This window comes from Chrysemys picta, chromosome 14 (genome assembly GCF_011386835.1).
Source record: "Chrysemys picta bellii isolate R12L10 chromosome 14, ASM1138683v2, whole genome shotgun sequence".
NCBI lineage: Eukaryota > Metazoa > Chordata > Testudines > Emydidae > Chrysemys > Chrysemys picta.
This window is the reverse complement of record NC_088804.1, coordinates 11,281,809-11,302,169: the sequence shown is the minus strand read 5'-3', so window position 1 is coordinate 11,302,169 and position 20,361 is coordinate 11,281,809. Positions and strand designations below refer to the sequence as shown.

Genomic DNA, 20,361 nt, shown 5'->3' with positions numbered 1-20,361 from the left:
GTGCTCGGATGGGAGACCTCCAAGGGAAGCCTGTAGTGCTGAAGGAAATCAGTGGGAGGTTCAGTGGTAGCAACCTTCTCGCCAAATCATCACTGCCCCAGCATGGTGCTAGGAGGTTCTGCACTGTTGCATCTCTCCTATGAGATTTAAAACCCAGATCCTGAACACTCATTTTTCACAGGCTCTGGGGTATCAATATTGGCTTAATAAAACACTAAGGTCATTACATTCTCCCTAAATAACGTCCAGCTGCTGTTTGTTGATATACTATACTCTTCACTGTTCCTGCTAGGTGTTAATATTCCACCCCAGAAGTGGTCACATTTCAGTGATTATTCAGGATATGCCTTGCCATGCACTTTGAGACCCTTCAGGATGAAACTATTTTTACAATATTAAGGTTGAATATGACAATACAAAAGTGTTGGGGTATACAAAAATTAAAGGCCTGTTAGTAACACCTTGCTTAAATTGCAAATACTATGCATGCTTAAGTATATATTTTAAATCCTAACTAGTAGTTGAAAAATACTATTTATGTGCCGTGTGGGTGATGTGAAATTAACTATTGCGCATGCATATTAGAGAATCAGTTGATTTCACAAGCTGTATGGTGATATCATTAATCTGTGTTTGAAAGATTTTATTAAGAAATCTACATAAGACTGGGGTGCCCCAACCTATTCAGATAAAATAAGAACTAACCTGAGCTTAACTGATCTTTTGAGGAATGGAAAAGCTTCTGCTAACTTTTCATTTTCACACCCCTCTCTGTAGGGACTCATAGGGGAAATGAAGTGAGAGAACCTTTCTGGCCTAGTCAAAGATAATAAGAATAAACATCTCAAGAGAGCCCACTCTTGCTAGATTTCCAGTCTGATTGCTGCTCTAGAACATTTGGGTGACCCTCTGAATTTTTAGGTGCTCATCTGAACCTGGAACCTTTTGAAGTTGGTCCATCAGAATTTCCTGCCATTGGGTGTCTTGTTTCCAGGGGGATCTGTTCAATGTGTTGATATGCACATGCACATGTACATCAAAGATCAGAAACACATGGTTAGACCACTTCTGACATAGCTTATGCTATTAGGAATCAGTGAAATAATTGGCTCTGTTCCTGAGGCGAGTAGGTTTCCTTTTTGGTAAAAGGTGGTGTGATCATTGGGGGGTTAAGGAGTGTGTCCACCACTCGGTTTGGAAAGCACGTCACACCGATTGGGTGTTACCACAAGCTAATTATAATGGAGGTGTTAATTAATTGTTAATCTCTTACATAATACTTAATTCTGGCATTTATTGAAAAGCATTCTGCAGTGAGAGCACGAATACCATTTGGACCAAGACTAAAGGAGACATTTGGAGGGTTTTCCCAAGAGACAAATATTACCCCTCGTTTTGGATTTGATACTGAGAGTTATGCAGAAAAAATGGCATGGTACTGCATGCTGGAGATAGCCATTGGCTTAGATCCAGGATGAAACTCAGGGTGTAATTTTCAAAAACATCTAAATTCCATTTTCAGAAGTGACTTAGGAGCTTAAGTCCCATTGTGACTTTGGCTCTTAAGTCACTTACACGGGGCTGATCCTTACTTACCCCTGTTAGGAAAGTACTTTCCTAAGTAAGGGGCCTTCCCCCCCCCCCCAGATATTACAGTTGTCCCTTCAGCAAGCCAGAGCTCCAGAGGTGAAAGGCTATTTAATTAACTCACTGCATCATCTAGCCCGCACTGGTGAGCTTTTAGTAGACAAGGGCCACACTTGCTACATCCCTTTTGAATTATTTCTCCACTAAACAGGATTCTCCTATTTTCTATCTGAGTTTTTTCTCCAAGCGAATGGTTAAGACTCCAATTAAGCAATTACTTGCTCCATAAGTACTTTGGACTATTCTCTCTAAAGTAGGCTAGACCACGCAAACAAAGCTTCACGTCTGCATGTTTAGCATTTCAATGGCATTTTTTAAATGAGAAAATAAAATGAGTTCATGGAAATGAACTCCCCGTAGCCCTGGAAATTTTCTAGGATTCAGTGAACTAGTCCCAGAGTTCAGGAGCGATGATAAATTTCAGAAGGAATTAAGATAAAGTGACAACTTTTTAGCAGAAGAACCATTTTTAATCCCAGTAATAAACAGGGGCTCAAAAGGTTTCCATAAATCTGTTCAGCAAGAAAATAGAAGTTAATCTCTCTCTGCTGCCCAGAGCGGTTATTGGGACCAAAAACTGTGTTAAAAATATTACAGGATTCGAGGGAAGATGGAAACAGACTAGTTGCTCACTTGGCTGATAACAAATGAAATCTCCTTGAAGAGATTATCCAAAATGTGACTTCTCGGGACATACACAGCAAGATGCCTTGGCTGAGATTCAACTTACCAAAAGGAAAAAATAAAAGGCTCATATGCCCTTCCTGACTCTAGACTAAGGTGATGTCAATATCTTCACCGCAAGCTAGGGTGACCAGATGTCCCGATTTTATAGGGACAGTCCTGATATTTGGGGCTTTTTTTTATATGGTCTTCTATTACCCCCTGCCCCCGTCCCAATTTTTCACACTTGTTACCTGGTCACCCTACCGCAAGCACCTTTGGATGGGGTTTATAATTCACCCATAAAGATCTGTATTTGAGCACCAGGGCTGAGTCTGGAGACAATTCTTTATAAAATAAAACAACACTTTAAAAAAATATATACATTGTTATGTAGGAGCATATGCTTAAAATGGTTAAAATAAGAGTTAATATAGTATTATTTGCGTTAATTGAAATCACTTTGTTTATGAACATATAGAAAGGAGAAGCAGCCTGTTCCTACTATCCAGAGTATATTTGAATGTACCATTGAAAGTAGCACCAAGGATGCGAAAGAACTGACTGCGGATTTTTTTGTCACACCAAGCAGAGAAAGTTCTGATTCTTCAGTGGTTACCTTGTTCATGTATGTGACTGAATAAGAGATATGTGTCTCTCACTGTTTATTGGGTAGAAGGAATCCAAAGACAGGAAACAACAAAGTGCCAATGGGAGAGAAAATCAGAAAAAGATGGCAAGTGGGGGCCGTACATGACATGTGGAGAGGAAAAGTTATAGTTTAAAGTAAAATCTAAGAATGACATTGATTTCAATGTATAGTTAAGAGTTAGTACAACTTAATCCTTCTGTATGTATCTACAAAGCAAAACGCAGAGCAAGTATATATGGTGGGAAAATCCAATCTGGAAAACTGAACCTACTCAGCCATGGAGGAGAACTGGTATATCTTTGGTCTGTAGTGAGAGGCACATGAGCCATATATCTGCACCTTGGCTAGGGTTACCATACGTCCTCTTTTTCCCGGACATGTCCGGCTTTTCGGCACTCAAACCCCCGTCCGGGAGGAATTGCCAAAAAGCCGAACATGTATGGGAAAATGGCGGCTCTGCTCCTCCCCGACTCGTCGGCTCTGTTTAAGAGCCGGGCTGGCCGAGCGCTACCGGCTTCGGGCAGCCCCCATGCCTCCGGACCCTGCGCCGCCGGACCCCGGGAGGGGAAGCGCCCGGCTGGGAGCACAGGGTCTTGAGGCAAAGGGGCTGCCTGAAGCCCAAGCGCTACCGGCTTCACGGTTTGCCAGGCAGCCTCCAGACCCTGCGCCCCCGGCTGGGCGCTTCCCCTCCCGGGCTCCAGCTGCGCAGGGTCTGGGGGCTGCCCGGAAAACCGTGAAGCCAGTAGTGCTTGGGCAGCCCTTTCCGTGGCTGGGAGTGGAAGGGAGGAGGGGGCGGAGTTAAGGTGGAGAAGGGGCGGAGTTGGGGCGGGGCGGGGGTTGGGGGTGAGGAAATGGGCGGGGCCAGATATGATAGATATGGTAACCCTAACCTTGGCCCCAATTCAGTACAGCATTTAAGCATATGCATAAGTACATGTGTTGTCAGCAAAGCACCTGAGCACATACAAAAATCTCATCGCAGTCAATGGAATTTAAACATGTGCCTAAAATTAAACATGTGCTTTAGTACTTGACTGAACAGGCTGGACTGCTGACCTGGGGCTCCGGAGAGAATTGTTTGGACACTTGAATGGCAGTCAGTTATCTGTAAGGACCAGTGTCCTGATACAGTATGGGGGTGGATCCAATTCCCAGGGCCACCCAGAGGATTCAGGGAGCCTGGGGCAAAGCAATTTCAGGGGCCCCTTCCATAAAAAAGGTGCAATACTATAGAATACTATATTCTCGTGGGGGCCCCTGCGGGGCCCGGGGCCTGGGGCAAATTGCTCCACTTGCCTCCCCCCGCCCCCCCGCCCCCCGGGCAGCCCTGCCAGTTCCTGAGTAGATCCCAAACCAGATGGTGACGTGCCTACGGGAAGACCAAGCTGACAACTAGAGTGAAAAGAAAAGCTGTCAGCCTTCTTTCTCCATTTGCCTTGCATCTATGGAAAAGTTCATCTGGAAAGATTGAGACATATTTTCAAATAGCTTCCCTTTTGCAGGTGGAACGTGTCCCTCTCCCATTTTGCATCCACAATTAAATTGCAGAATTGGAGTCTTGTTTGCCTCTATAAGCACAAACCAGGAAGTTAGTGGTGAAAATTTGCACCCTTAATTTCTGAGTTTAGCTGTTGGGGAAATGTGGGAGCAGATTGCATTGATTCTTTTCAAAGTTAGCCCCTAAATATCACCAGCAGAAAAAGTTACACACACAGAGATATGTTCCTCGCTATAACACATCAAGCTAGAACAGAAGTGAACTCCAGTAAAAAGACAGCAAGATGCCAAAGCTATAGACATTTGAATTCCTACTGGTAGCCCAGTGAGGGGCTAGTACACAGAAGAGGTGCTTGTAGAAATAACTATCGTTAAAGAATAAACTTCTTTAAAATGTTTTAATACGATGCTGTATAGTTAAATCTTTAACTTCAGTACTTAAATAATTAAGCCAAACCATGTACACTTAGAACTGACCTAATAATGCCATCTGAGTACAGAATGTGAACTCACCCACAACTTGCAGTGCAGATGATTTTATTGTCCAGTGTTTAGTTATAATGTACGGCTGATTTACTCCCTGGGGCTCTGATCCTGTTCCCACTGAAGACAATGGCAAAAATCCCATTGATTTCAATGGAAACAGGATCTTCCTGGGTTTTTTGGTATCTAATAAAAATAGATTTGTGTAGTATGAGGAGAGTCCTCAGTCTTATGTTATCGACGGCTATAATCCATTTGGTCTTTACTATTAAAAGGTCAGCTAGTTTATTAAGACTTTAACATCATTTTCAGTAAGATCTGACACAATTGATGACCCTGACATGATATAGGACAAAATCAATATAGCCTTTTATAATTTCAAGATAAAAACAAGGACTTCAAAAAGCAGTAACTTTAGATTCAACTTACTGTAACAGGTACAGAGGTCTGTATTTTGTTTTCCACTCCCCTAAATTAAAACAACAAAACACAATTTTTTATATTAAGTAGAGCTGATTGAAAAATAGGAACCTATTTTTGTGACAACTGAAATTTTAAAGTGTTCAAAATAAACCCACTGTTTTTCAAAAAAAGTTGTGCCTTCAAAAAAAAACAACAACCCAAAACTTTTATCCCATGTTTATTGTGTTTAAACCGAGTTCCTGGTAAACAAACAAACAAACAAACAAAAAATCAGTAACCATTTACAAAATGTTTTTGGTTAATTGTTTGCCTTTTTTATTTTTCCCCACAAATTATCTGTTCTCAATGCCATCAAATTTTTGTAAAAAATTGCCAGCTTGAAAGGTTATTTTTGATGAAAAAGCTGTTTGAACAATTTCCACCCATTCTAGTCATAAGTTGTTGGCTGAGGGCTAAGTACAATCGGGGCAGCCCATCCATATAGGCGAACTAGGCGGTTGCCTAGGGTGCCAACTTAAATGAGGCACCAAATTTGAGGGAAAAAATCAAATTAAAAAGAAATAAAATGGAGAAAAAAATGAAAAAGATGAAAAAAATACAAATAAAATAACAAAGATGTCATTATTTCAATTCCCATGCATGTACGGAGGGGATATGAATTATAATTCATTTCTCTACATTTCTGAGAATTTATTAATATGTCAGATCTTTTATTTACTGCAAAAATAAATAATATTTTAGCAAAAAAAAAGTTCAATTTGGGACATAGGGTCAATATGACCCACTCCGCAATTTTGATAAGCCAATAACTCAGCCACAGTGAAACACATCCGCCAGCGGCAAGAACTGCAATACTAGTGACACCTAACTCGAATATACATCAAGGTCGCATAGCCGGAAATTGTAATAAATAAGGTCCATAAAAGAAAAGTAACAGAGTTAACCCTTAATAGACTATGAAAATGATGATGTCACACTCCAAGCAGGTAACCGTGAGGAAGGGGATTACTTTCCAAACGACTGCTGTCAGGTTATAACGTCGGAAAAGGTCATTTTGTTTCCGTGTAAATGCTGTAACTAACTGTTTCCATAGGTAAGTAAGTATATGTTACTAATCATTGAACCTTTAAGCAGTGAAAAGACGTGTTGGGATGGCTGCAATGTGGTTTAAATCACCAACCGTGTGGCGGATGTGTCAGCCATCCTTAATGCTATAATGCTTACAGTCGGGAGCACAGTACATAACAATATTCAAATGCCCCATGGCAGAAAGAGGAAAAAGAAAACCCTCAGGAGCTGAGTATCATAAATGAAAGGCTGAGAAGGAAAAGGACCAAGCAAAACAGCAGGGATCCTTCCTGAAATATCTTCTCTTTAATCTAAATAAAGATGGAAGCAGTTCACAGCATCCAGATGAAGGAATTTTACTTGGAGAGGAGGGTAGCTCACATCCGCATGGAAGCAGTTTGGAATGTCAAGATGAAGGTATATTACTTTGAGATAAGGCTAGCTCACATCCACAAAAAAGCAGTTTGGAAACTCAAGATGATGGAAACTTACTTCTAGATGAGGGCAGCTCACAGCATCAAACTGATATGGAAGTGGAGAAAATTTATTCACCTTCAGAGACACATGCAGAAATTGAAGTAAATGAAGTAGAAGGAAGAACGGATGAGGAAGTTACAAACAAGTTACAGTTATGGGGACCCAGCTTCATGGCCCAGATGTGATGACAATGTGCGGCAAATTCCCGTGGAACATGGACCCGAACAAGTTCATGAATTTCCCTTCCCTAGGGATGGAAATAAAAGAAAATTCTCTGCTCAGCATTACAAGATGAAACTCATTAATGGGGAAGAAATTCATCGAAACTGGTTACAATATTCAGTGTCGAAGGAGACTGTTTTGCTTTTGCTGCAAGTTGTTTAGAAATCAAGCAATTGGTACATCACTTACTGAAAATGGTTCGAAAGACTGGAAAAACAGATCTTCAATTCTCTCTTCACACGAAAGAAGTACAGAACATTTGGAATCTTTTCAAAATTGGAAAGAACTTGAATTATGGTTGAAAAAAGGAAAAACTATCGATGACGAAAATTTACGTATGATCAAGGAAAAAGAAGAATATTGGCAACAAATATTAGCGTGTCTGATTGCTTTAGTGAGAGTTCTTGGTGGGCAAAATTTAGGATTCCGTGGCCACGATAGAAATGAAAAAATTATACACTCCAGGTAATGGAAACTTTTAAAAATTTGTTGAATACCTAGCTTTGTTTGATACAGTCATGAAGGATCATCTGCGTAAAATAACTGATCATGAAACACAGGTTCATTGCTTAGGAAAAAGTATGCAGAATGAACTGATTCAAATCCTAGCAAATGCCATTAAAAAGAAAATTGTAGAAGTTGCCTATTCCGCAAAATACTTTTCAATAATACTGGACTATACACCGGATGTGAGTTATATTGAACAAATGACAATGATCATTCGTTTTGTGGATATGGAAAAGTCTGCAGATGAAGATAATGTTGAAGTGCTCATAAAGGAACATTTTTGGGGTTTTGTACCACTGAAGGAGATATCTGGAGCTTTTATGACTGAAACTATTCTACAAGAGCTTGAAACAATGTCATTATCTGTTGAAAACTTACGTAGCCAAGACTATGATAATGGGAGTAATATGAAGGGTAAAGACAATGGTGTGCAAAGGAGGAGGATGGAAATCAATCCTAGGACCTTTTTCGTTCCTTGCAGTGCGCATTCTCTGAATTTGGTCGTCAATAATGCTGCTAGATGCTGTTTGGCGGCAAGCAGTTTCTTTGACCTGGTGCAACGTGTTTATGTGTTTTTCTCAGGCTCAACATGCCATTGGGAGATTCTGACTCGCCATGTGAATTCTCTAACTGAAACCACTTAGTCAGACAAGATGGGAGAGTCGCATTGATGCTTTGAAGCCTCTTCGTTATGAACTTGGAAACATTTATGATGCCCTAATTTAAATTTCTGATGATACTACCTTTACTGAATCATCTGGCAATACAGCACATTCAGATGCAGAAGCTCTTGCAAATGGCCTTTCCAAGTTCAAATTTGTGACGTCACTCATTTTGTGGTATAATATCCTTTTCGAGATTAACCTCACTAGTAAGCAGCTTCAGGAAAAGAACTTGAACATAAATTCTGCTATTCAAAAACTGCAGCAAACTAAAGATATTCTGGAGGAATTCAGAAATGATGAAGGGTTCGAAAGAATACTGGTAGATTCTCTCAAGCTTGCTTAAGAAATAGACTTTCTGACAGAATTTGAACCAGAGCCACTTTGCATTCGGCAAAAGAAACAGCAGTTTTTGTATGAAGGACGAGACACACCCATTCAGAACCCAAAACAAAGGTTCAAAGTGAATTTCTGCTTCGCAGTCCTTGATACTGCTATTCACTCGGTCGACGAAAGATTTCAACAGATGCAGCGGCTAGAGTCAGTATTTTGCTTTCTATATGATGTTCACAGCTTGCAAAAGACAACAGCAAAACAGATAAGAGAATTTTGTATAAAACTGGAGTCGGTATTGACTCACGAAAATTCAAAAGACATTGATGCTACAGATTTGTGTAGTGAGCTTCAGCCTTTTCAAGATGACTTAAGAAACATTCCACTCCTGAAGAAGTACTGAAGTTTTTTTTTGAAAATAAACTCACAGTTTTCCAAACATTTTTAGAGTTCTACGCATTCTTTTAACTTTGCCAGTTTCTGTAGCTAGTGGGGAACGTAGCTTCTCAAAGTTAAAATTGATAAAAACATATCAACAATGGTACAAGAGAGAGATTTTGGACTTGCCACAGTGTCAATAGAGCATGAAGTAGCTGGAAAACTGGATCTAAAAGAACTAGTGACTGAATTTTCAAAACTTAAAGCAAGAAGTCATGTTTTAAGAGCACGGAGGTTTTTATTCGGTGTGTTTCGTAAATACAGGTTAAAGTTCATTGAAGAGTTTTCTTATTTCTTTCTATATTGGATGTGGTGGTAATGGCAGTTAAAGCAGGATAGTGTAATGGATGATTTTGGATTTGTAATAACAAAAATTACAATTAACATTTTAAATGCATTTTTATTTGAAATCGGACTGAAGTATCATCTAGCTGTGGTGTATAAATCTATTTTGAAAATTTTGTGTCTCTATTTTATCTGATCTCAGAAACAGTGATTGGACAGATGGACAAACTGAATAATTAAGCCTCTCTTTAAAAAAAAAAGCTTAAAAACATTAAAAAGAAAAAAGGGGCAAAACAGTTTACCAAAAACCTCAGCCTAGATCTGCCCTTGGGGTTTGGGGGTCGGGGGCGCTGACTGCATGGTTCGCCTAGGGCACCAGTTGCTGGCAGCTAGTCTAGGGCTGCCCCTGAGTACAATATTCAAGTTTGGTTGTGCTGTTCTTCAGGAAGGTTCTTGGTTAGTTGACTGAGCTCGGGGGCACTCCTTAAGGAAGTTTGTTCTAATGTTAAATAGTCTCCTAAGGGAAGTGGTGGGTGTTCTGGGTGTAGACTATTCAACTCTGTGGAGAAATCTCCACGTACACAGCTAGAAAACAGGGATGGGTGGCCGGAATCAAGATTCCCTTTCTCTTCTTCCCACACCCCCTTCCAAGCTTTTACAACTTCAGTCCCCCTCCCTCCCCCCAAATCATTACCAAAGTGGGAAACATATTTGGGACCTTTCCCGTTCTCTCCGTGCTCCTGTAAAGAGGGCTGTCACAGTAGCTGTCACAGCTGCACTAAACACCTGGAGAAAAGAACTACAGTGAATGGTAAGGTCAGGAAAGCTTCAAAGCAGGGAGAAGGGAGGGCCACAGCAGCTGGTATGAGATTAAAAAGGTGTTGGGGAAAGAGACGGGAAAACATCAGTGATCCAAAGGAGAGTTTGAAAAGAGAAACCTACCAGCAGCCAGGAGAGCAGAACCCCCTTTTGTCTCCCAGAATCCGTGAAGGAAAAACAGAATTTTGAGAGAATGGGAGCGACATGTGGGAAGTGCCAGATGCATGGCAGAGATGGATGCCTCTCTTGGTTCCATTGTACAGTTGATGTTGAAACTATAATGCCATATCTGCCAATGGCTGCTTCTAACTGAAGCCTTCCCAGGGCACAAGGTACCACCTGCACTTCCAGAGAGTTAGTAGGTGGTGGCAGTAAGACTGAGAAGAGACCTCCAGTAATGAAATAAGTGTTTAAAAACCTCTTTCTCCATATTCCACTTACATCGACAGGTCGGGCAGCTCAAAAATGAATTCAGTTAAGCAAATAGCTTTCCTGGATATAAATGGATTGATAAAGAAGAATTCTGTTAAGAAAATGTTTCAAATTCCTTTCAAGTCTCAAATGGGGATTGCAATAGTAGAGGGATTTGAATGACAAATAGATTAGTTGCAAACTTTAATTCCTGATCTTGTGCTCTACATGTATGCACACACTGTTTACATACATGTAGTATGTGCATGCCTAGGGGGCTGTATCGTGTGCAGTAAGCTCAAGGATTGTAGTTATACCTGGCTTCTACACGGGGGTTAAGGGGTAGGAGGCTCTTTGCTTCCTCAAGCATTCAGGACATGGATAGTTTGGACCAACCTTCTTATGAAAAGAACATTTTACAAAATGTAAGACTAGAAATGTCCATTGGTTTTTATTTTTATTTTTTAAAATCCATTAAGAGCCGTTGTTGCTAAACAAGTAGGGACATAGGAGTTGCCAGACCAGACTGGAGGAATGATCCAGTAGTCTAGGATCCCATCACACTAACCCCCCACTTCGGACTAAGGTACGCAAATTCAGCTACGTTAATAACGTAGCTGAATTCGAAGTACCTTAGTCCGAACTTACCGCGGGTCCAGACGCGGCAGGAAGGCTCCCCCGTCGATGCCGCGTACTCCTCTCGCTGAGCTGGAGTACCGGCGTCGACGGCGAGCACTTCCAGGATCGATCCGGAATCGATTTATCGCGTCTAAACCAGACGCGATAAATCGATCCCAGAAGATCAATTGCCTGCCGCTGAACCAGGAAGTAAGTGTAGACGTACCCTGAGAAGGTGCAAGAATTCCTGTAATGGGCGCTTGAGGAGTAACGTGACCAGAATGGGAAGCTGCTTATATAGTCACATTCTGGCAAATCTCACAAAAGTTCAAATTGAGAAGAAAGTCCCAGAGATGGTAATGGTGCCTTATAAATGCTTATAATAATTATTAATAATGTCACAGCTCCTTCCAGACTTGGCAGCTGAGGAACCTCTCACCACTGAGCCTGAATTGTGTGTATCCAGATTGTATTATGTCTGGCACCGGCACTGCTCTGCTGTAAGAACTTATTAAAGGCTTGAAACCATGAAAGACTGTTAATAGCTAGCTGGAGGGTGGTTTATCAGAAGCGTGGGTATTAAACAGAGATGGGATTGAGCTTTAAAGTTGAGATCTGGATCAGAACTTTCCCAAAGTTTGTGAGCATTATTTCCATCTCTAATGATAAAAACCTAGGAAAATTCTACATAGGTCCTTTATATTTCCTTTATATTAAACACTCGTTTTTCTGCTTTCTCCCTTTACTTGCATCTTCCATCTGACAGCAATGTGGATACAAAGGAGCTGTGTGGTAAGTACCCTTTCACTATCTCAGTAAAAGCAAATGTTAATGTGGATTTTTCTTAACTTTATTTTTAACAAGGCTCACACAGACTTCACTCCAATACAGAATAGGGCCAACCTTTTAAAAAACAGGGGACTAAAGAAAGGTTCATGAATAAATAATGGAATTCAAATACTCTCAGGACCAGCACTTTCTGTTGACTTCAGTAGGAAAAATTGGGTGGTTGGCAATCTCTGGAAATCAGCGTGATTAGGGGAATTAACTTTAGGTTTTTAAACCTTGGTGTAAGTGAATTAAAGAGTGGGGCATGAGGTAGGGTGGCATATAGTTAATCATGCCCCCTTTTTAATCACTCTCTACCTTTCATACAGCAATATTCACTTCAATCTTGGATCCCTTCCAGTGAAAGTAAGTACTCTCCCTAGCCCTTGTGCTTTAGCATAGTTTGTGGTTTACGTCACTATGCAGTTTCCCATTTCCGCAGATGCTCTTGATAAACTGGTTCCTCAGGTATCAATGGAGCCTCAAATAATGGAGGGGCTGGGGCCATTCCAAACTCACTAGTCAACTGGACGGACCTTGTCCTCTAAAGGGAGACGTTAGGTAGCCGAATACATTGGTTTAGGGCTGAATCTGGGCTCTGCAGAGGGATTCGTTGCTGCCATCCTTCTCTGATCATAGCATAATAAAATGTCCCCCAACTCTCCTCACTAGAGCCTCATGTTAGTTGATCAGTTCCACAATCTCTATCAGCCTATGCAGTGGAGATGTCATTTATAAGCTGGAATCAGGGGTTGTGTATAATGTCCTGCCGTTCCTGAGCTGTGCATTCTTAGAACATATTGCACTGGCTTTCTTGTTCAGCAATGACGCTGGGAAAGTTTTACAATATAGTTAATGAGCACAGAACTGTACCCAAAAATAAGCAGATAACATTCAGTAATATGTGGTTAATTTCAGGCACTACCTCATCTGCAGGCTTCAATAAAACAGCATTACTTTATAGTACCAATTACATATTTGTCTTTAGGCAAAGCTTAATGTTTTACAGCGGGTAGCCTACAGTACATATAATCACCAGAGCGGTCCCCACTGTTCGTCGAAATTAGAGGTAGAAAATATCTATACGGACATTTTATCCAACTCCCCAGCTAGAATAGAGTAGGAGTATTTCCTACAGTGAATTCTCAAGTGCTTTGTCTAGATTTTAAATGACTCATGCAGTGGGGCTTTTGCTACTTCCCATGGGGAGATTATTCCACAGTCTAATAGACCCCTCACTGTTAGGAATTTTTTTCTGCTGTTCAGCCTGGAGATGGAAGAAGAAGATTGCTTTTTTGTTTTACAATACCTTGTCAGCTGCATTCCCTGTACCTCCTTCAAGATGGCACAAAGGAACAATTACATTAAAAAAGTATCCATATAAAACAACCTTCACAATGCATCAGTGGCTTTACCATTATAGCGTTCACAGATCCCTCCAAAGCAGGGGCGGCTCTAGCTTTTTTGCCGCCCCAAGCACGGCATGCAGGCTGCCTTCAGCGGCATGCCTGCAGGAGGTCCACCGGTCCTGCGGATTCGGTGTTCCCGCCACCGAATCCGCAGGACCAGCGGACTTCCCGCAGGCAAGCTGCCAAAGGCTGCCTGACTGCTGCCCTCGCAGCGACTGGCAGGCAGGGCCGGCTCCGGGCACTAGCTTGCCAAGCAGGTGCTTGGGGAGGCCACTCCGGAGAGGGGCGGCATGTCCAGCTATTCGGCGGCAATTCGGCAGACTGTCCCTCACTCCCGCGCGGAGCGAAGGACCTCCCGTCGAATTGCCGCCGCAGATCACGATCGCGGCTTTTTTTTTTTTTTTTTTTTTGCGCTGCTTGGGGCGGCAAAAACCCTGGAGCCGGTCCTGCTGGCAGGGCACCCCCCGCAGCTTGATGCCCCAGGCACGCGCTTGGAGTGCTGGTGCCTGGAGCCACCGCTGCTCCAAAGACAGCAATTATGTAGTTAAAAATCCAGCATCTAGACTCTAATCAGACTCTGGCAATCAGTGCGGTGCTTTCCGGTGGGTTTGAGCTGATCTTATGGAAGTTAGTTTTTATTCTGAACATTATTAAAGACTTGTCTGTCCTTATTAGAGTGCCAGGCCTTGTCGACAGAAGAAATTGCAATAGGCTGGGTGGGTGCAGGGCCGGCTCTAGGTTTTTTGCCGCCCCAAGCAAAAAAAAATTTTGGCTGTCCCCCACTCCAGCCCTGGGCTCCCCCCCCCCCCCCCCGCTCCTTGCTGCCCCAGCCGTGGGCTCTCCCCCCAACCTGCACCCTCCTGCCGCCCCAGCCCTGGGTCACTGGTAACTCGCTCCCAGGGCGGGTCATTCAACAGGAATTTTGGATGTGCACAAAACACAGACAGGATTGGTTCCCATATGGTTACAGAACTGCAGTAAAGTGGAACAATTTTCAGCTTGTGTGATTGGAGGATATCTGGATGCATATTGTAAGACTGTTCTACATAAATGAGGAAAAGTTGAGGTGCCTTTATTATTCTTTTGTTCCATTCTTTGTGTCTATAGGGAATCTGCCAATGCAATATCACTGTCTTCCTTTTAAACAAATAAAACTAAAAAAAAAAAAAGCAGTGGCTGTTGAAAATAGCAATTCCAGTCCTAAAAATCACTGGGAAGCATTGCTTGCTCAATTTTATCCTACTTTTTCTACAGCAAGTTACAGTGGATCAGTATATTTGATTTGGGAGAAATGAAGTAACAGCTGCCCAAATTGAGCTTAAGCACTCCTGAATTTTGAGGGTGTTCAAATCTGGAAGGCAGGTGCTGGATTCCCTTTCTGAATATTAGCTATATCTGGAAAGGAAAAGTCAATTTCTGCTTCTATGGCTCAGAAGTGGACATCCTCCTACATGCCTGGTACTGTATCTAAAGCTGCCCAGGTCCTCTAGCAGAGCCTCCCCTCCCTTACTTTTCATTTTAAAGTCTAGTGGGATCCACGTACCTCCCTTGCTAGGCTTGAGATAGAGAGGTGCACTGTGCCTTTAGTCCACCCAATTCCTTCTTTGGGGGTTGCAAGGTGAGGTCACACCAGTATCCCTAATCCAGTCTGGGGATTCTGAAGGGGATATCTGGGGCAAAGCCTTTTACTCCTTGGGCTGGGCACATTTGTCCCCCACTCACAGTGCCACCCCGTTCTAGCAGCCAGCTCTCCATTCACAGCAAGCTGCAGCATGGCTCAGCTACCGCACTCCCTCCTCCTCCCTTTCCTGTTGATAGCTGCCAAGGGATTGCTGGGAAATGTAATTCTTGCCTTGCTCCAGGGCCGGCTCTATAGGCAGGGAGCTAGGCAAGGAACTACAGCTCCCAGGGGCCCATGGGTTCTCCGTTTCTGCAGCGTTGCGAGAGGGGAGGAAGTGAGTTTAAAAAAAAAAAAAAAAAAGGATGGCCAGAATGCCGCCCCCTGCAAATGTGCTGCCCCAAGCACCTGCTTGTTTTGCTGGTGCCTAGAGCCGGCCCTGGGTGGGTGCTAATTTCAGTTGAAGAATGGCTTATTTTGGTTTCCTAATTCATTTGTACTACATTTAAATAAGACACTCTTCAACTGAAGTCAGTATCTGCAAAGCCTTTTGCAACAGTTTAAAACTAAATCGGTTTAAAAATCACACCTTAAATTAGAATGGTGCAACTTTTTTGTGTCAACAATCCCATGCTTGTAATAAGACTAGGATACCTTTGGGGAAAACCCTGAGCTGCTTGTCAGGCATGGTTTGTTATTTAGCAAAGTGGGGTAGACTGAGACAAACCCATGATTCTGGCATGGAGTTCAATAGGGGGAGTCATACTAAAGCCAATAAATCAGATTTTATTTCCTAACTTACTTTGAGCCAATTCCTAGTTGCACTGAAGTTAGTTGGTCCCATTCATTGAAACTGACATATGAGAAATCAAGTCTATAATAAAATCTCTTGTATTTGCCAGTTACATGTTTTTCCACTCCACCTTCCTTGTTTAATTGGTCTTCCTTGTTTCCTATCCCATTCAACTAGTAACTGCAGATCACGTTATAAACTTAGGTTGAAAATAGAGGTAAAGCAGCATTGTTTGATGAGACCTTCCTTTCTCTGACAATCCTATAAAACAGAAAATTATACAGCTGTCGTCCAGGGTGAGATCACATTACCTGGGAATGAAGAGTATATGTGGGATTGATTAACGATCCCTGTAATTAAGCTACTTGGAAAAAAGAGTTGTAGGTGTCTGTTTATTTGGGGGTAGTTACATAGGTTCTGAGGAAGATGGTTTTGCAGCATTTTGCTGTGCAAACTGATGAGCAGATTTTATGAATAGAAATAAAATCTCATTTGTCTGTCGCAGGGGGCTGTTTGGGGCTATTTTGCAAAGTCCTACATTAATACACAAAATGTTCTTACCTGTTCAGATACAGGTGGATCATGATGTTGCAACTAGATTGTGTTTTGTGTAGTCTTTGTTCATTGGATGGCCATACTTGGTCTAACTCACTGGAAACAATTATTTTGTTTTAAATTATTCTGTTTTTAAAGGAGTAGGAGGGTGGGGAAAGAACAACCGTATGAAATGTACAATAGGATTTCCTCTTGTGAATAACTCCATTGCAAGGGCACCAATTGGGGGAGGGGGAAGGACTAGGGGAGGTGGGAGCCTCCCCCCCGGCCTCAGTTTCATACCAGAGGTGTGCAAGCTCCCAGGTGGAGCTCTTAACTACAGTACAGCATTACTGTGACACAGGCAGATAATAGGAGGGACTGAGATGCACCGGTTCCTGAAGCCCCACAATGCAGGGAAATGATTAAGTGAGATATACACAGATAATCCTGGCAAGTGACCCCCACCCACATGCTGCCGAGGAAGGCAAACCCCCCCGGTCTCACTGCCAATCAGACTTGGGAGGAAACTCTCTTTCCCAACCCAGTGTCAATCAGTTAGACCTTGAGCCTGTGAGCAAGCATCTGAGAGAGAGAATGCTCAGAGCCACGTAGGAGCCCTGGTCTGTCCCCACAATGTCCTATCTCCAGGCATGGCCATCTCCTGGTGCCTCAGAGGAAGGAGATAAAAGAAACCAACCCTGCCAGGATACATTTGGAGGGAGAAAAAAGGCCCATCCTGACCTCTGCCAATAGCTGACTGAAGCACTGAGGCATGAGCTCTAGGAACATAGGACATAAATCTGAAGTGAGTCCCAGGGCTGTTGAGCCCAGGTCCCTCCTCCCCCATCTGAATAATGTCCCTGGACAGCTGTGAAATAAGAGAGAACATTTTTTCCTTGACCCCTGAGGTAGGGTTACCATACGTCCGGATTTTCCCGGACATGTCCGGCTTTTGGGGGCTCAAATCCCCGTCCGGGGGGAAATCCCCAAAAGCCGGGCATGTCCGGGAAAATCGGGAGGGCTCTTTGGCCGGGGCCGCGGGGCCAGGGGCATGGTGCCGAGCCCGGCCGGGCGCGCGGTGCCGGGCCGGGGTCGCAGTGCCGGTCCGGGGTGGGCGCGGGGCCGGGCGGGGAGCCGGGGGCGCGGTGCCGGTCCGGGGGGTCCGTGGGGCCGCGAGCCGGGGGCTCCGCTGGGCCGCGGGGCCGGGGGGTCCGCTGGGCCGGGAGGTCCGCGGGGCCGGGGGCCAGTCCGGGCCCGCAGGGCCGCGAGCCGGGGGGGCCGGGGGCTCCGCTGGGCCGCGGGGCCGCTGGGCCGGGAGGGTCCACGGGGGCCGCTGGGCCGGGAGGGTCCGCTGGGCCGCGGGGTCCGCGGGGCCGCGAGCCGGGGGGGCCGCGGGGCCGGGAGGTCCGCGGGGCCGCGAGCCGGGGGGGCCGGGGGCTCCGCTGGGCCGCGGGGCCGGGAGCCGGATGGGTCCGGGGGGTCCGCTGGGCCGGGTGGTCCGCGGGGCCGCGAGCCGGGGGGGCCGGGGGCCAGTACGGGCCCGCGGGGCCGGGAGCCGGGGGGGCCGCGGGGTCCGCTGGGCCGGGAGGTCCGCGGGGCCGGGAGCCGGGGGGGTCCGCTGGGCCGCGGGCCGGGGGGTCCGCGGGGTCCGCGGGGCCGGGAGCCGGGAGCCGGGGGGGGTCCGCTGGGCCGCGGGGTCCGCTGGGCCGGGGGGTCCGCGAGCCGGGGGGTCCGCGGGGCCGGGAGCCGGGGGGTGCGCCGGGCCGGCAGTGCTGGGCGGGCCGGGGGTGGTGGGCCGGGGGTGGTGGGCCGGGGCCCGAGCCGACCCAGGCTGGCCGCCTCCATGGGGCCAGCCTGGGCCGCGCCTCCTCCCCCCACACCACCCCTTACCTGCTATAGGCTTCCCGACTCAAATTTCGCGGAAGCAGGGGAGGGGGCGGAGACTTCGGGAGGGGGCGGAGTTGGGGCAGGGGCGGGGGCGGGGCTGGGGGCTGGGCTGGGGCTCCTGGGGGTGTCCTCCATTTGGAGGCACAAAATATGGTAACCCTACCTGAGGTGACCAACTTAATTCTGGAGGAGGAGAAACGATTAATCAGCAGAACATCCTGGATGTGTCATTGCTCCTACATACTTCAGTGGGAGGAATTAAGTAGAATAATGCAAATAAACTGAATACCTAAAATTACCAGTAAAATCTACTGAAAAATGAAAGTAGGAGAATAGTAAGAAAATAATAAAGTATAATAACCTCATGTTGACAATGTACAAATCATGGCCCCAGTCCTGCAAAATGTTCGCAGGATTGGGGCCTATAAAGGCACATTGGGAACATCTTATAATTAAGGTTTCAAGTCTGTCACAGGGGTCACGGATTCCGTGACTTTCTGGGACTTCCGGAGCGGCTGGCGCGGCTGACCCCAGGGCCACCCGGGCTGCCTCCCCTTCCCCAGCAGCATCAGCGGCAGTGGGGCCCTGAGTCACTCCCCGCCTGGAGCAGCAGCAGTGAGGCCCCAGGCTATGCCCCCGCCCAGAGCAGCAGCATCTGCGGGAGCACCCTCCCTCCTCCAGCACCTAAGATTTAGTTAAGGGTATTTTTAGTAAAAGTCATGGACGGGTCACTGGCCGTGACTTTTTGTTTATTGCCCGTGACCTGTCCATGACTTTTACTAAAAATACCCGTGACTAAATTGTAGCCTTACTTATAATGGATCCCATGACTGGTGCTTACCATTTTTGTTCCTGTGGCTTTCAACACAACTTCTGTAATTCCCACTAAAGACCAAGCAATGTGTTATAAATGTTTTTCAAATTATAAAATAATCCAGCAATCTTGATTTAAAAAAAAAAGTTATTGAATCACAAACCCTTAATATATTTGGCACGTGCTACCAGTGATTTATACTTTCCTAAATAATGAAATCTATTATTGTACCTTTGGAGATCAAATTTAAGATCAAAATATTGGAGGAGAGAGAAGTATTCCAGGATTTTAACTGCTTCTTAGAAGACAGCTTCTGACATCAGAACAGCTCCAGCATGTAATGCATACTGGAATCTTACAGTCACAATTAACAAACTCATCTGCAGCATGGCATTTTATGTGAAACCTAATAACATCACATTTGATGCATATCAATTCTACAGTGTGTGTGTGTGTATATATATATATATAAATATATATATATATAAAAGTCTTGGTAAGATCACACTAGTCCAGTGTGTTTAAATCTGTCCTTAAAACTGGAAAGAGGCATGCAGATTAGCAAAATAAGAATTCTTTAGATTCTGCTCTAACATATACCCACAATTCCTGCAGGGCAAGTGACAGTGCTTTGGTGTGGCCTTTTGGGGGAAGTCCTCCCATTTTATGTGCCTGTCCCTATTTTGTTGTGGCTACCCTTCCATTGAGAGTTACCTCCATGGATCTTGACTTGCATGGTGAATTCATAAGCAGAAACATTTAGAATAGAGGTAATTTAAATTGCTCACAAGTTAATCACACATAAAACCTAAGGCTACGAATTCATACCTGCTGGCAAAATTTGGTCCTGCGTAACTCCAAGCCTGGATACAAACTGTTCTATTTCTTTGGGCTCTCAAAAACATTCTCTTGCAATTATGAGTTCAAACCAAGCACAGTATACACATTGTTTAGAGCTATCCCCTGCCACCAGTAGATTTTTTGTTGTTGTCTGTGGAACTTAAGGACCACGTGAGAGCTTTCACTTGACCACCTACGAAATGGATTTTCTTTATCTTTTCTTTTGATATCTACTCCTTAGAGTGATTTATTTTTCTAGCTCATGTGAAAATACAATCTGCTGCTGCTGCTGAAAATGAGCTGTTTGGCTTATCTCTGGTTGAGCATGGAGGTGCTGTAGATCACAGAGTCACTTTGCTATCATTCCAATCACTGCCACGCAAGCCACTTGGAGATGTTCTAGGGCTGCAGACAGATATGTGCAGTTTTA

At 44.5% G+C, this 20,361-nt stretch overlaps 1 protein-coding gene across 2 annotated transcripts in view; it reads left to right on the top strand.

The window, feature by feature from the left end:
• The window catches only part of NECAB2 (N-terminal EF-hand calcium binding protein 2), a 304,596-nt gene that overhangs the window by 143,377 nt on the left and 140,858 nt on the right, over positions 1–20,361 (top strand). For both annotated transcript variants that reach the window (XM_005306290.5, XM_005306291.5), the window contains exon 4: positions 11,972–11,997. In XM_005306290.5, coding sequence (XP_005306347.1) covers positions 11,972–11,997 — 26 coding nt within the window. The remainder of the gene's footprint in view (positions 1–11,971; positions 11,998–20,361) is intronic.